Source organism: Haliotis cracherodii, unplaced genomic scaffold (assembly GCF_022045235.1).
Source record: "Haliotis cracherodii isolate W230 unplaced genomic scaffold, xgHalCrac1.p SCAF_4, whole genome shotgun sequence".
NCBI lineage: Eukaryota > Metazoa > Mollusca > Gastropoda > Lepetellida > Haliotidae > Haliotis > Haliotis cracherodii.
Genome location: NW_027266297.1, coordinates 65,727,172 through 65,741,543, shown reverse-complemented (window position 1 = coordinate 65,741,543; position 14,372 = coordinate 65,727,172). Strand labels below are relative to the sequence as shown.

At 40.3% G+C, this 14,372-nt stretch overlaps 1 protein-coding gene across 2 annotated transcripts in view; it reads right to left on the bottom strand.

The window, feature by feature from the left end:
* Positions 1-14,101, bottom strand: part of LOC139478473 (polypyrimidine tract-binding protein 2-like) — a 153,366-nt gene extending 139,265 nt beyond the window's left edge. Inside the window, exon 1 of one of the 2 annotated variants that reach the window (XM_071260949.1) lies at positions 14,000-14,101. In XM_071260949.1, coding sequence (XP_071117050.1) covers positions 14,000-14,007 — 8 coding nt within the window. In that variant the 5' untranslated portion in view covers positions 14,008-14,101. The remainder of the gene's footprint in view (positions 1-13,999) is intronic. The other variant, XM_071260952.1, reaches the window with a different exon arrangement.
* Positions 14,102-14,372: the final 271 nt, after the last annotated feature.

Below are 14,372 nucleotides of genomic sequence, written 5' to 3'. Positions count from 1 at the left end.
CGCCTAAACTTTCATGCATGAAGGATTTCGACCACTGATTGACATCGGATATTTACTCGTGAAATCACGATTATAACTTAATGCTACACCTTGTGTGACATGTAATCAACGGATGGACGAGCTTTCTGCCTAGTTAAAACCAGTCTATATGTTTCTACATCCACATGTACAAAGATTGTTTCCATAGATTCCATTTTTCTCAACAACCACATATTCAAACACATTAATATTACAGTCAACTGCAACTTCCCAAATGCTTGCATAAACTCCTCCGGGAGTCAAATGCTGTGTTTGAAATGTGAAACATTTGTCCAATGGCTTCTAGAAGTACATGCAAATTAATATCAAACTAGCAACTTCATCATTAATTCCTTCACAAACACCTTAGGGAATTGGGAAACAGAGCTGGTCGAAAGATTTATTCCCTATCACCATATCACCTATCACCAACTCACTATTCACAGCAACCACGGTTATATTACCGCTATTGACGTCGTGAAACGAACCTAGTTGACAGAGAATGGATACTAACATATATCGTAACTGACATACTTTGACTTATTAATAGTTATATTAGTTGTAGTTTGACTATCATATGTCAACCTATTGTTTCTGCGATGGAAATAGCAAGATTGTGCGAAACATCAACATTGATTTGTCAAATTGTTCCATGCAAAAAAAGTATCAGACAATACACAAAAGTGTTATCGCATAACCCTGGTTATTGTTATCATCATTTTGAAGATATATAGTATCAACTAAAATAACATGATATTAGAATATATATTTCGTAGTAAAAAACAGTAGTCTGAGATACTATTTTTTCTGATCATTGCATCAAATTCTTTTCCATGATATTATAGGGTATATTTTAACACAATCACCAGTAGATTGGGAGAATATGTGTGTACAGCTGGATGCTATATTCCAGCTTAGTTTATGAGACAATACACACGATAATCTTAATCCCTACATATAAAACAATGCCAAGCATAACAAGCGATACAATCAAAATGGTAAATCATCATGACGTTTAATCGCAAATTTCACATTTTCATTGACAAAGTTTGTTATAGCATTGTTCATTCACCTGAAGCGATACAATGCAGTGTTTTTTACCAACAGAAAAAGAGCTTGATTTCTACAGAATCTTTTTTCTGGACTTCAAAATTTGGCTGATCTACGTTCATATATGGTAGTTCTGTGGTGTGCGGTGCATGGGAGCCATGGTTTGTTGAGTTGACTAAATGAACAGTCACATAGTTCTGTTTTAGTGACAGAAGATACCAATAGCTTTATCCAGTCCTCATGATACATGAATTTTAATTTGAAGGGAAATACAGCTGAGGCTAGCTTATCACTGGAAGTACAAAGTTACACAAGGAGGTGCTGGCAAGCCAAGGATCCCCAACAGTCTTCAAACCCGAGAGCAGACGATCCTGCCGCACACACAGAAACGTGTTTCTCCAACATAGTCTTCAAACCCGAGAGCAGACGATCCTGCCGCACACACAGAAACGTGTTTCTGCTTTAGAAATTGGCACTGGTCCTAATTCCCACCTGCCCAATAAGTAACCTAAGGAGTCCTGGACTAGTAGAAAAATGCCCTTTCAAGGGTTTTTATATATATGTCATCCTTATAAGGACTAGTGGACTAAAACAGTAATTTACTATCGCTGTCAAAATTGCCCTACATCTTCGATCTCATCTACTTAAAAAAATGTCTTCAGAAATGTATGTGCTGTCCGTCATCTCTGACAACATGTCACTGTTTGTCAATGCTACAGGAGAGGGCGTGTCGCACTACCACCCAGCCAGCCGGCCTTCCTGTCCCTGCCACATCCTCAAGGTCAGACAGTGGGAGTTCACTTACCAAGACAAAAACTCTCCGGAAGCAACTCCTTGAATGGCTTGGTTCTGCAGCTTCATTAATGACATCCCGACAGTCTGTTTTCTGGTACTAAGCTGCATGTTTCACATCAAGCAGCGATGTAATAGGTGGGCTATACACAGAAACAAGGATCACTGATTGCTATGGGTCAGACCAATAGATCTCTTATGAACAATTAATTCACTTCATACTGCAACGTTTGGGACAAAGCTGTTGGTGAAGCCAACATGATTTGACCTTTGACTGATTCTGATTCATGACATCAAAATACCTAATTGTCTGTTTATGGTGGATTTTATAACTCAGCCGGTGACAAATCCCATCAAAGAGGTCAGCCAAAATATATAAAGATATCTCAAATGCACCTGCGATAATCTCACACATCTCATATACTCTAACAGTAGTCTTGGGTAAATAATGTCTACAGTCTTATAACAAATCTAAGCATTCCGACATTAAAATTCATGCTCTAAATCCCAAAGGCATTTCAATGCAATAGGTTAATGTGTTTGGTATTTAGATGATCCGTGAAACATCCAAAAACTGTTTTGTCAAAATGGTCACTTGTACTTATGATTAGTTCATAAAAACACACCTGTATTGCACATTGAATCATTCCTTATCCCAAAAGCCTGTAAAAGAGCTAGGCTGTGACAGAAGTTCAACTGACTTTTCGGAAGGTAGGGTTAGAAACTAACAATTTTTGTCCACTAGTCCTTACAATGATAACATATAGCTAAACCCTTTCCAATTTCCTTTCCCTAAACCCTTTCCAAATGGGCCAATTTCTACTAGTCCTTAGGATACCTTTACTATTGTGCAGTTTGGTAAGGACTACAGGACTAGTGCCAATTTCTAATGCTGGAAGGCACTGAGCTTGTTACTGAGTCTAGGCCAAACAAACAAGTGGCTGACATTGTGAGCACTACCATCAGTATCAGTTTATGATGACACAATTAACTATGTTGCTGGAGATGACTTCTACTCTGGAGTGAGTATTGTTGCTTTTAGCAATATTCCAGCAATATCACGGTGGGGGGACACCAGAAATGGGCTTCACACACTGTACCCATGTCGGGAGTCGAACCCGGGTTTTCAGCGTGACGAGCGAAAACTTTGACCACTAGGCTACCCAACCTCCCTTCTGATAGGACATTCTTCTCCATCACACAAAGTTTGACAATTCAGTGTTCATTCCAGACCACACCATTGCATTCCGGCCCAATATGGGCAAAAGACACATTTTATCAAACTCTTTGGGAGCACTTCTATGTTTGAAATAACACTGAACAAAATGGTAGCACAGGTTGCTTGAGATCTACCCTGGAATCCCCACTGAAGTACACTGCCATCTAATCTTGACTGGCTCTTCTCTGGCCTTGACTTTTCATATTTAAGTGTTGAAGCCATGGCCTCAGCAATGAAAGGGAAATGAAGTTCCCACACAGAAAACAGCTTTATTTTCTCAACATTTGATCAAATAATAAACATACTGGCAAACAACTGAAAATAAGAACTTTCCATTCAATAGATGATCCTCGCTTTTAATGTGACAATTTCTTAAGATAAGGTCATATTTTATTGCATTAACAATCCATTTAGGATCAGTTGTATGACGGCAACGAATATAAAAACATTAATCTGACAAGCAAATCAACACCCAAATGGGAAACATGGCCAGAGTAGGCGGAGTGATGGTGTGCACTGAGCTACATACATTTATGGACATTGTTAGATTGATTGATTGATATGGTATGAAAGAAGTCATAAACATTCCTATCTGCTAGTAATAGAGTCATCATTTGGATCATTAAAATTTCTATCACATTTTCTTTTCCCGATTTATTGTAATTATCACTGGCTAAAATAGATCTGTTTGTGATCTGGGGAAATAATAAGAAGCAGCAGCAGGTTATCTGTTATGCTAACTGAACAAAATTCTTTTATTAGGGACAGTAGTGAGTGGGTAGGTGGGTGATCTCCCCAACCACCCAGCTAAGGAACCATTGACTAATTGATAGAAGCAACAACGTAAGTAGTCGCTTCTAACCTCTTTCATACCACCAGACAATAGAGTAAGAAGTCGATACATCTTTATTTCAAATAGTACCTCTCCATATGTAGTGTAATGTTCTGGATCAATACTCCATGACAACTCCAATCTTTGATGAGCTGAGCAAGTCTTCAGATTACGAATATTTTCTATCGACAAGGCCCACTGCTGGGAACAACTACCTTCAGCAATGTAAGTGCAGGATTGCTGGCCAGGAACAGAACAGAGGAATCTTTGTTAATCCAAGTCAGTTGCTCCACAATGAAGTCGTTCATTGATATGCATAATATTCATATCTGGCGATCCAAAGAAATACAAATGGTGCCATGACAAATATCTGATTTGTCCATGGGGCCCTGTCAACAATGAGATTGTTCATTCCTAAACCTATCCCTGATGACTGAGGTGCCTTTACATCAATGCTCCCAGTTGATAGGGAAATATATTTTATATTCACTTCCCCTTTCTCAGCTGAACCTTCTTTCGTGTTTCATAGTACACTTCTTCACAGAGCATGATATGTTCCAATCTGGTCTCCTGGAAACATGCCTGACATGTCGGGTAGAGCAATCACACATGTTTAGGCTGGAAATCTGTGCATGGTGTTCTACCATGACATGTCAGGGCTGACAATCTGTGCATGGTGTTCTACCATGACATGTCAGGGCTGGCAATCTGTGCATGGTGTTCTACCATGACATGTCGGGTAGAGCAATCACACATGTTAAGGCTGGAAATCTGTGCATGGTGTTCTACCATGACATGTCAGGGCTGACAATCTGTGCATGGTGTTCTACCATGACATGTCAGGCTCTCTGTGCATGGTGTTCTACCATGACATGTCGGGTAGAGCAATCATACATGTTTAGGCTGACAATCTGTGCATGGTGTTCTACCATGACATGTCAGGGCCTGGCAATCTGTGCATGGTGTTCTACCATGACATGTCAGGGCCTGGCAATCTGTGCATGATGTTCTACCATGACATGTCAGGGCTGACAATCTGTGCATGGTGTTCTACCATGACATGTCAGGGCTGCAAATCTGTGCATGGTGTTCTACCATGACATGATGGTGCTGGCAATCTGTGCATGGTGTTCTACCATGACATGTCAGGGCTGACAATCTGTGCATGGTGTTCTACCATGACATGTCAGGGCTGACAATCTGTGCATGGTGTTCTACCATGACATGTCAGGGCCTGGCAATCTGTGCATGGTGTTCTACCATGACATGTCAGGGCTGGCAATCTGTGCATGGTGTTCTACCATGACATGTCAGGGCCTGGCAATCTGTGCATGGTGTTCTACCATGACATGTCAGGGCTGACAATCTGTGCATGGTGTTCTACCATGACATGTCAGGGCCTGGCAATCTGTGCATGGTGTTCTACCATGACATGTCAGGGCTGGCAATCTGTGCATGGTGTTCTACCATGACATGTCAGGGCCTGGCAATCTGTGCATGGTGTTCTACCATGACATGTCAGGGCTGGCAATCTGTGCATGGTGTTCTACCATGACATGTCAGGGCCTGGCAATCTGTGCATGGTGTTCTACCATGACATGTCAGGGCTGACAATCTGTGCATGGTGTTCTACCATGACATGTCAGGGCCTTGCAATCTGTGCATGGTGTTCTACCATGACATGATGGTGCTGGCAATCTGTGCATGGTGTTCTACCATGACATGTCAGGGCTGACAATCTGTGCATGGTGTTCTACCATGACATGTCAGGGCTGACAATCTGTGCATGGTGTTCTACCATGACATGTCAGGGCCTGGCAATCTGTGCATGGTGTTCTACCATGACATGTCAGGGCTGGCAATCTGTGCATGGTGTTCTACCATGACATGTCAGTGCTGTCATTCTGTGCATGGTGTTCTACCATGACATGTCAGGGCTGGCAATCTGTGCATGGTGTTCTACCATGACATGTCAGGGCTGACAATCTGTGCATGGTGTTCTACCATGACATGTCAGGGATAGCAATCTGTGCATGGTGTTCTGACATGACATGTCAGGGATAGCAATCTGTGCATGGTGTTCTACCATGACATGTCAGGGCTGGCAATCTGTGCATGGTGTTCTGACATGACATTGTCGTAAGAGGCAAGTATGTTGTCATAAGAAGCGACTAGCAAGATCAGGTGGTCAGACCTGATGACTTTTATGCATGTCATCATGTCCTATCAGGTCAGGGCTAACTTTAGATGCACTTGTCATGGCAGGGGAGGAATATGCATGTTATGTCCTACATTCAATACACCTGTCATGGCAGGGGAGGAATACGCGTGTTACGTCCCACATTCAATACACCTGTCATGGCAGGGGAGGAATACGCATGTTACGTCCCACATTCAATACACATGTCATGGCAGGGTAGGTTACGCATGTTACGTCCCACATTCAATACACCTGTCATGGCAGGGGAGGAATATGCATGTTACGTCCCACATTCAATACACCTGTCATGGCAGGGGAGGAATACGCATGTTACGTCCCACATTCAATACACCTGTCATGGCAGGGGAGGAATACGCATGTTACGTCCCACATTCAATACACCTGTCATGGCAGGGGAGGAATACGCATGTTACGTCCCACATTCAATACACATGTCATGGCAGGGGAGGAATATGCATGTTACGTCCCACATTCAATACCCCTGTCATGGCAGGGGAGGAATACGCATGTTACGTCCCACATTCAATACACCTGTCATGGCAGGGGAGAAATACGCATGTTACGTCCCACATTCAATACACCTGTCATGGCAGGGGAGGTTACGCATGTTATGTCCCACATTCAATACACCTGTCATGGCAGGGGAGGAATAAGCATGTTACGTCCCACATTCAATACACCTGTCATGACGGGAGGAATACGCATGTTACGTCCCACATTCAATACACCTGTCATGGCAGGGGAGGAATACCCATGTTACATCCAACATTCAATACACCTGTCATGACAGGGGAGGAATATGCATGTTACGTCCCACATTCAATACACCTGTCATGGCAGGGGAGGAATATGCATGTTGCATGTTACGTCCCACATTCAATACACCTGTCATGGCAGGACAGGACTACGCATGTTACGTCCCTCATTCAATACACCTGTCATGGCAGGGGAGGAATACGCATGTTACATACAACATTCAAAAAAGCTGTCATGGCAGGGTAAGAATACATTTAGTACGTCCCACATTCAATACAGCTGTCATGGCAGGGGATGAATACGCATGTTACATCCCACATTCAATACACCTGTCATGGCAGGGGAGGAATACGCATGTTACATACAACATTCAAAAAAGCTGTCATGGCAGGGTAAGAATACATTTAGTACGTCCCACATTCAATACAGCTGTCATGGCAGGGGATGAATACGCATGTTACATCCCACATTCAATACACCTGTCATGGCAGGGGAGGAATACACACGTTTTAGGCTAACTTTGGAAACACTTATCAGGGGGTAGAATATGCTTATCGTGTTCTCCATCCACTTTTTGGGAACTTCAAAGACATATGAATTAACTCTTTGATCATATATACAAACACAGATCTTGATTTAAGGCTATGACAGAAGTTACGAAATTTGTAAATACCACAAAAACAACCACCATCACAGGTGAAAGCCATTCACTCGCTACACTTCAGCTTTAAATCTGCCCACACCTTATTTCAAAACTTTTTCCTTGACTGGCTTCATTCTCAAAAGGCCTAGAAGATCTAAGGCCAAGACATGTGTGGGGAAGTGTCACCTGTCAGGCACATGTTTCACACCCACAGTCCCTCCCTGCAGTGTGTGACTCCCTGTGAAGAAGACACAAATCAATTTCACATCTTGGTGCAACTAGGCCAAGCATCCAGGGTGCTCCAGCTATTTAGTGAATCAAAGCATGTGTCACGGTTTGTGTACAAGCTTCAGCAAACATGGCCTGTGTTAGGTTTTCGTTTCTATTAATGACTGCCAATTAATCCAAATAAGAACTAGAATGTGTTTTTACTCAAAAAACAAATCCCCCATCTTTTTTTTCCTTGGATACATTAGTTACGCTGTAACTATAAATGTGACTGTAAATTGGAAAAACAATAACAGCAAATTACAGCATGGAAAGATAATGGTTTCATGCAGAAATATTCATTAGCTGTAGAGCTTGGCGGGAAAGCAAAACGCTACTTGATTGAGACTTAGTCCACAACAAATTTAAAAATATAAAAATTTAAATATGAAAAGGCAACTGTCAAGCACGTTGTCACTGCACATGTTTAGTTTCATGCAAACATATTCTTATAAGTTTGAAAGATATGGCTCAGAAACAAAGCCAAGAGTTGTTCGAGATTAAGTCGAATTGCTTTCATAGAAACACAAGAAAATAAGTTTAAGAATAATTTCAAAATAGCAAATGGCACCAATTAAGGTGAGTTTTGTGGAAAAAACATTGAACTGTTTTCAAGTTACAGTTCGGAATAGGATGGGAACACTGACCCCAACCCTAACAGGAACCGAGCCAAAAACAATTTGTTTCCGCTCCCTTTGTTGGGAGGGAGGAATAATTTTCTTCGAAACCATTTGAAGTGAGGTTAGTTTACTTGCTTAAGATTTCTACCACTGCCACGTCAGTATGAAGCTTATGTATAGTAGCCATAGCAAGAGGTACACACACCACAGTTTATCACGACCAACAGGGTTGACTTGACTTCAGTAAATGGGTGAAGATCATATCTATTATCTGTTCAATCCAAAACATTTTAGCAATAAATACATAACTGTGACATGACATACATGAATAACACTTCTGGACCCACTTGCACAAAGTGATCTTTGCGCTAAGATGATTGTAACTCCCATAATTTAACATAGGCTTACAATAGTCCTAATGCTAAGATTGTTTTGTGCAAGTGGGCCCAGTTGTTGTTTCTGATCAAAAACTGTTGATTTGCTTATTTGTATCTTTAAAATATTCATAACAATCATCATGCGATGCAAATCACCTATGACTAACCCGAGTTGGGAGTTTTTAATTCTAATTTGAAAATATTAATGAGCTGTGGCCTGGTTTAGAATGGCTCTGAGAACACCGCCATAAATCCCTGTTCTAGCACAAGCAATCTCATTAATGTGGTCTCAGGGTGCCTGTTGTTGAGAGCAGTAAAAGACTTAGATTTGAAACTGACTTTCTGACTTCATTGTGTTAGCTAAGTACTCACAATCATATCACAGGATAAGTGACGAACACGGGCGAGTGAGTTGTGAACAGTAATTTGGTCATACCATGGCGTAGCACCTTTATATGGAGAGAAAGCTCATGCTGGTCTTCTACGCATACCATTTTGGAAAACACACAAGCACTGCTATTGTGCAGACAAACCAAGTTTCAATAAAGAATCTGAAATTCGAGCCCTTGATCACAGAATCCACACATTGCTGAAACTGATGTCTACATGTTCCACTTGGATCCACACTTCCAGTCACTTGGCTGAAGCCAAGGTGAAAATTTCCACACCATTCCACACACTGCTGAAGCTGAGGGTAATATTTTCAACAGTTCCCCTCATCACTGCAATCCAGGTTCATATGTCTTATTTCCACACAGCTTACACAACTGTCTGTACGTTCCACATTTCAGTACACTGATGTAGTTGCACATGTTCTTGAAGTCACAGTGAAAAGTTCCAAAAGTATAGCTGAAACCAGGTCACACTTCATATATAGCTGAAAACACTGTCTATATACTCCACATTTCCATAAAATTATGTACTTGCACCCACTGTCCAGGTCAAATGTTCCACAAAGTTCCTTACATAGGTGAAATCTGATGTCATGTTTTCCACAAAGTTCCACACACACACCTGAAATCTGGTGAAATGGTCCACAAAGTTCCACACACAACTGAAAACAATATCTGATAATACTTGCAGAAAAAGACACCACATACAAATGTGACACAGATAACACAAAATAACACTGGGTGATAACTTGATAAGAAATTTACAAACTTTTAATCATACTATAGCTCCAGTCTTGACCACAAGTATGTATTCTTCTTGAAAAGAACTTAAAGAACACCCAATTATTTCATATTTCTATTGTTAATCTGTCATGGCATGAAAGAATGAAGTGTTCCTTAACTTCCCTTGAGTAGTATATATGACACCGGTGGAGGCAGCCAAGTCAACGGTAGTGTTCTGGCCTATTTTGCATGCCCTCATTTTGCAGAGCTACTTAATCATTCAGGAGAGATAACTAGTTCAATCAATACCACTATCACAAATGTCTGTCGGAGTAATGTAGAATCATCATCAAGTCTCTTCCTTATTACATTCATTCAATGATTGAGTGAGTGAGTGAGTATGGTTTTACGCCGCTTTTAGCAATATTCCAGCAATATCACAGCGGGGGACACCAGAAATGGGCTTCACACATTGTACCCACGTCGGGAATCGAACCCGGGTATACCGCGTGACGAGCGAACGCTCTAACCACTAGGCTACCCGACCGCCCCATTCATTCAATGAAAAACTAGGGAACACAAAAAGTAACAAAAATAACACATCACACTGATACAACAATAAGTCCCATGATTGACATATAATTCAGTAGCACTTAACCTTCTTATCCCGGCATGGGATCTCTCCTTGCAGCCATTCTTCAAAGCAGGCAAGTGCTGGTAACATTTTCATAACTTATCTCCATTACAGAATATTCTTGTGAAACTCAAAAACACATTTACAAACATGCCAAATGTACAATTTAATTTTGCTGTTTCCAGCAAAGGATAACACGGATGAATATCAGAATCTGCACGTCACAGAGCTTCAGTTCTACAAAGATACAACCCACACTGTGTGCATACCCCTCTTCTTGAAGAATACGAAACATCTATGACATGGCCATGACAGTTAAATGATAGTTGCCCACCTCGGTTTGTCTCCTATCTTGGGACTATCTGCTTTGTCATGGATTGATCTATAGATGGAATATTGCTGAGTGTGGCATAAAACAACAAACAAACAAATACTGCACCAGAAATGGGCTTCACACATTTTACCCATGCAGGGAATCAAACCCTGTTCTTCAGCATGCCAGATGAATTCTTTAACCACTAGGCTACCCCACCGGCCCAAAATACTTAGAACATAACCCCACCGGCACAAAATACTTAGAACACAACTCCACCAGCCCAAAATACTTAGAACATAAGGCATAAATAAATTATGTTTACTTGTTGCTTAACGCCACACACCAATATGCCAGCTATATGACGGCGGTCTGTAAATAATTGAGTCTGGACCAGACAATCCAGTGATTGAAATCATGAGCATCAATCCACTCAATTGGGACACGATGACATGCATCAACTAAGTCAGCGAGCCTGACCACCCGATCCAGACAGTCGCCTCTTACGACAAGCATGGGTTGCTGAATACCTATTCTACTCCGGATCTTCACGGGTTGAATAAATTATGTGGGTCTGATTAACTGACCAACCCTAACAAAGTGTCCTGACCACAACTTGTTTTCAGTGGTATTTGATTGCACTATTCATAGCAAAAACACCCCATGTTTGAAAATTTATACACATCACTGCTACATCATAACGGCTCCTCCAACTTCCCTGCAGGTTATTAGGCTAAAGAAAAAAATAGTCTTGGTTCTCAGGCACCGCCCGCTTCATCATAAAGTCTTGTTTTTATTTTCATTTTTAAAATGCCCCAAATATCCTTAAATATTCCAAATCCAACAGTAGTCAAATACTGTATTCTAGTATTTTACTCAGCAAGGAATACATTTATGTAGGGAGGCCCTTTCCCAGGTTGATTGTATACAACTGTTTATTTGGTTACATACTAGCTTAAACAACCAAAAAATCGGTATTGTGAAATACCATGCCCAAATGTTCTCCCAGGTCAGCTGTGTTACAGACAATAGTTTATTAACGTCTCAATTCTGTACATACATAAGACAGCTTTGTACAACTTGACATAGATTGAACCATTCAATAGAATTATCAGAGACAAATTATCACAGAATTTATACATAAATGATATAAAGATGATATAGTAAAAAGTTATCCATTTAAAAGATGTTTTCTACGATAAAGAATAAAAAAGCAGACTTTGGCAAGTATAAAACACACACTGGAGTCACTGAAAATTAAACAAAGTTTGCCGATATCAGGTATATCTAAAACATTATAAGATTTAGCAATACATTCATTAAAAAGAGTTGCCCTGATATCGTCATAAAATACGCAGTGAAACAAAACATGGACCTCTTCTTCCATGCTGTCATTACAGTGAAAACATTTTCTATTGTTGATGGGTACACCTTCGTACCGACCGGTTTCCACTCGAATAGGAGCCACGCCACATCTAAACTTGGCTAGTGCTGATCTATAGTTTCTGGGCATCTTATTACACTGGTTATTGGTGTGTAATCCCTTCCCCTCATACTTACACCAACTAATATTTTGTCACGTCAGCAAATAATACTGAATTGCTAAATCCACACTTTTTCTAAATCGTTATAGTTGGCAAAGCCATAACTCTCTAGATTTTTTGGCAGAGATGTTAAATCCCAATGGATCAAGTTCTTCTATGGTCGACATAACTTGGTACTGTTGAACAATTTAAAGTTCTAATGGTTGAGAAATGGTGGGATTTTATCATTGATTGTTAGTCCCAACTGTTTTGTTCCAACCAATCAATCAATCAATAATAATCAGTTTCTTTTTTTCTGAAACTGTACGCCAAATGTTTTACCATTTTTTTCTAAACTGAAACTTAATTGAACTGAAATAGTTGACTGGTTGCATATTGATATTGACTGTGAAATTATTTACAGCTAAAAGGAATGTTCCAAACCGTAAAACATATTTTTTCTCTGGAATCTTACACTTGATCACTGCATCCTTACAGGTCCTGAGAGTAGCAAATCTTTTATTACAATCCTCAGACCAGTACTAGTTCCAACACAATTTGAAAAAAACCTATTTTAACAGTCTGCCTTCATAGATCTCACCAGACTAACAGATTAAAAATAATTGCATAAGTGGCAAAACATGTTTAAAAAAATACCTTTCATATACAAAGGTAGCTAAATCCAAGCCGAATAACAGGATTTAAAATGACAAGTCCTATCTCGTCAAATGCAAAAAAAATCTATGTAATTGTAACGCCTTAAATATGAAGTGAAAATTGTGAAGATTAATTTCTCAACAGTGTCATCAGAACACATAGATCTACATACTGGCAATCAAACCAGACACTGGCAATCAATCATTCATGATTATTATTATCAGTATCATGATGAATTTCCTTTTTAAATGTTTTCATAACTCAATGAACATTTAGTTCTATCTTCAAGGAAAGGCAAGTGGTTCATAAGTTATTTATATGAAGGTGAATAAGGTAAAGCTGCATGGTGAGAAATGACCTCTTCGCGAGAAAGCGGATATCATAACTGATGTGTCCGTCCATTCAAGATGCATTCTGACGTCACAACTGAAGGGGAAAATGAGTTAACAATCAAAGGGAATCTCCCACCAGTCCAAGAATTGGTCTCTAACACAATATCTGTTTAATTAGTTAATCCAATCACCAGAAAGATCAAACTCGACCTGTAGTCTGTACACTAATTAGGCTAAGTCAATACACACTGAGTACACACACCAGTTCCCCGTGTTTTGACAAGTTGACCAGGAAACATGCTGGTAGATTCGTGGCGCTTAGCGGCAGCACAAATGGCTATATCGCCTCTGTCAAGCATCGGAAAACATTGGCAGGGGTCTATCTGAATCAAATTATTGTCTTGGTGATGGAAAACATATTCTGATTTGTAGGACAGTTGTGTAATCGGCGAATTACCGGGTCTCCGTGATCCACATGTGGCTAGATGACGAAGCATGGCGACACTAACAAAGAACACAATGACGACAAATGACAGCGGTTTTTATACAAATACAAATCAATAAATGACTTTTTTATATATGGTCGAGCAGGACTCAAGTATACAAACTGCTGTCAAGCCCTAGACTTACCCGTCCATATCTCTTCCTCAAATATAACCGTTTCAAACTTCGGTCTTCTACACACAAACACTGGGTTCTCTTCAAAATGGCGGTAAACTGAGCCACGAGAGGGCGCTGTCAAATGAAAACATTGAGAAACTTCGATATGGATTTTGACAATATGGTATCGTTGTTCAATTGTTTAATATTTTTTACGATGTGGCTGTGTATTGTGGTTAATTTATCAACTGTTAACATTAGCTGTCAATATTGATTCTTGACCTCTGACCTAGAAACTTGACCTAGTCATGTCGTTGTCACACCCGTGTCGCCCACTCACAAAGACGCGAGCTGGCGCGCTACTCATGAACAATCATGAACAATATTACCGAGACTTTCACTG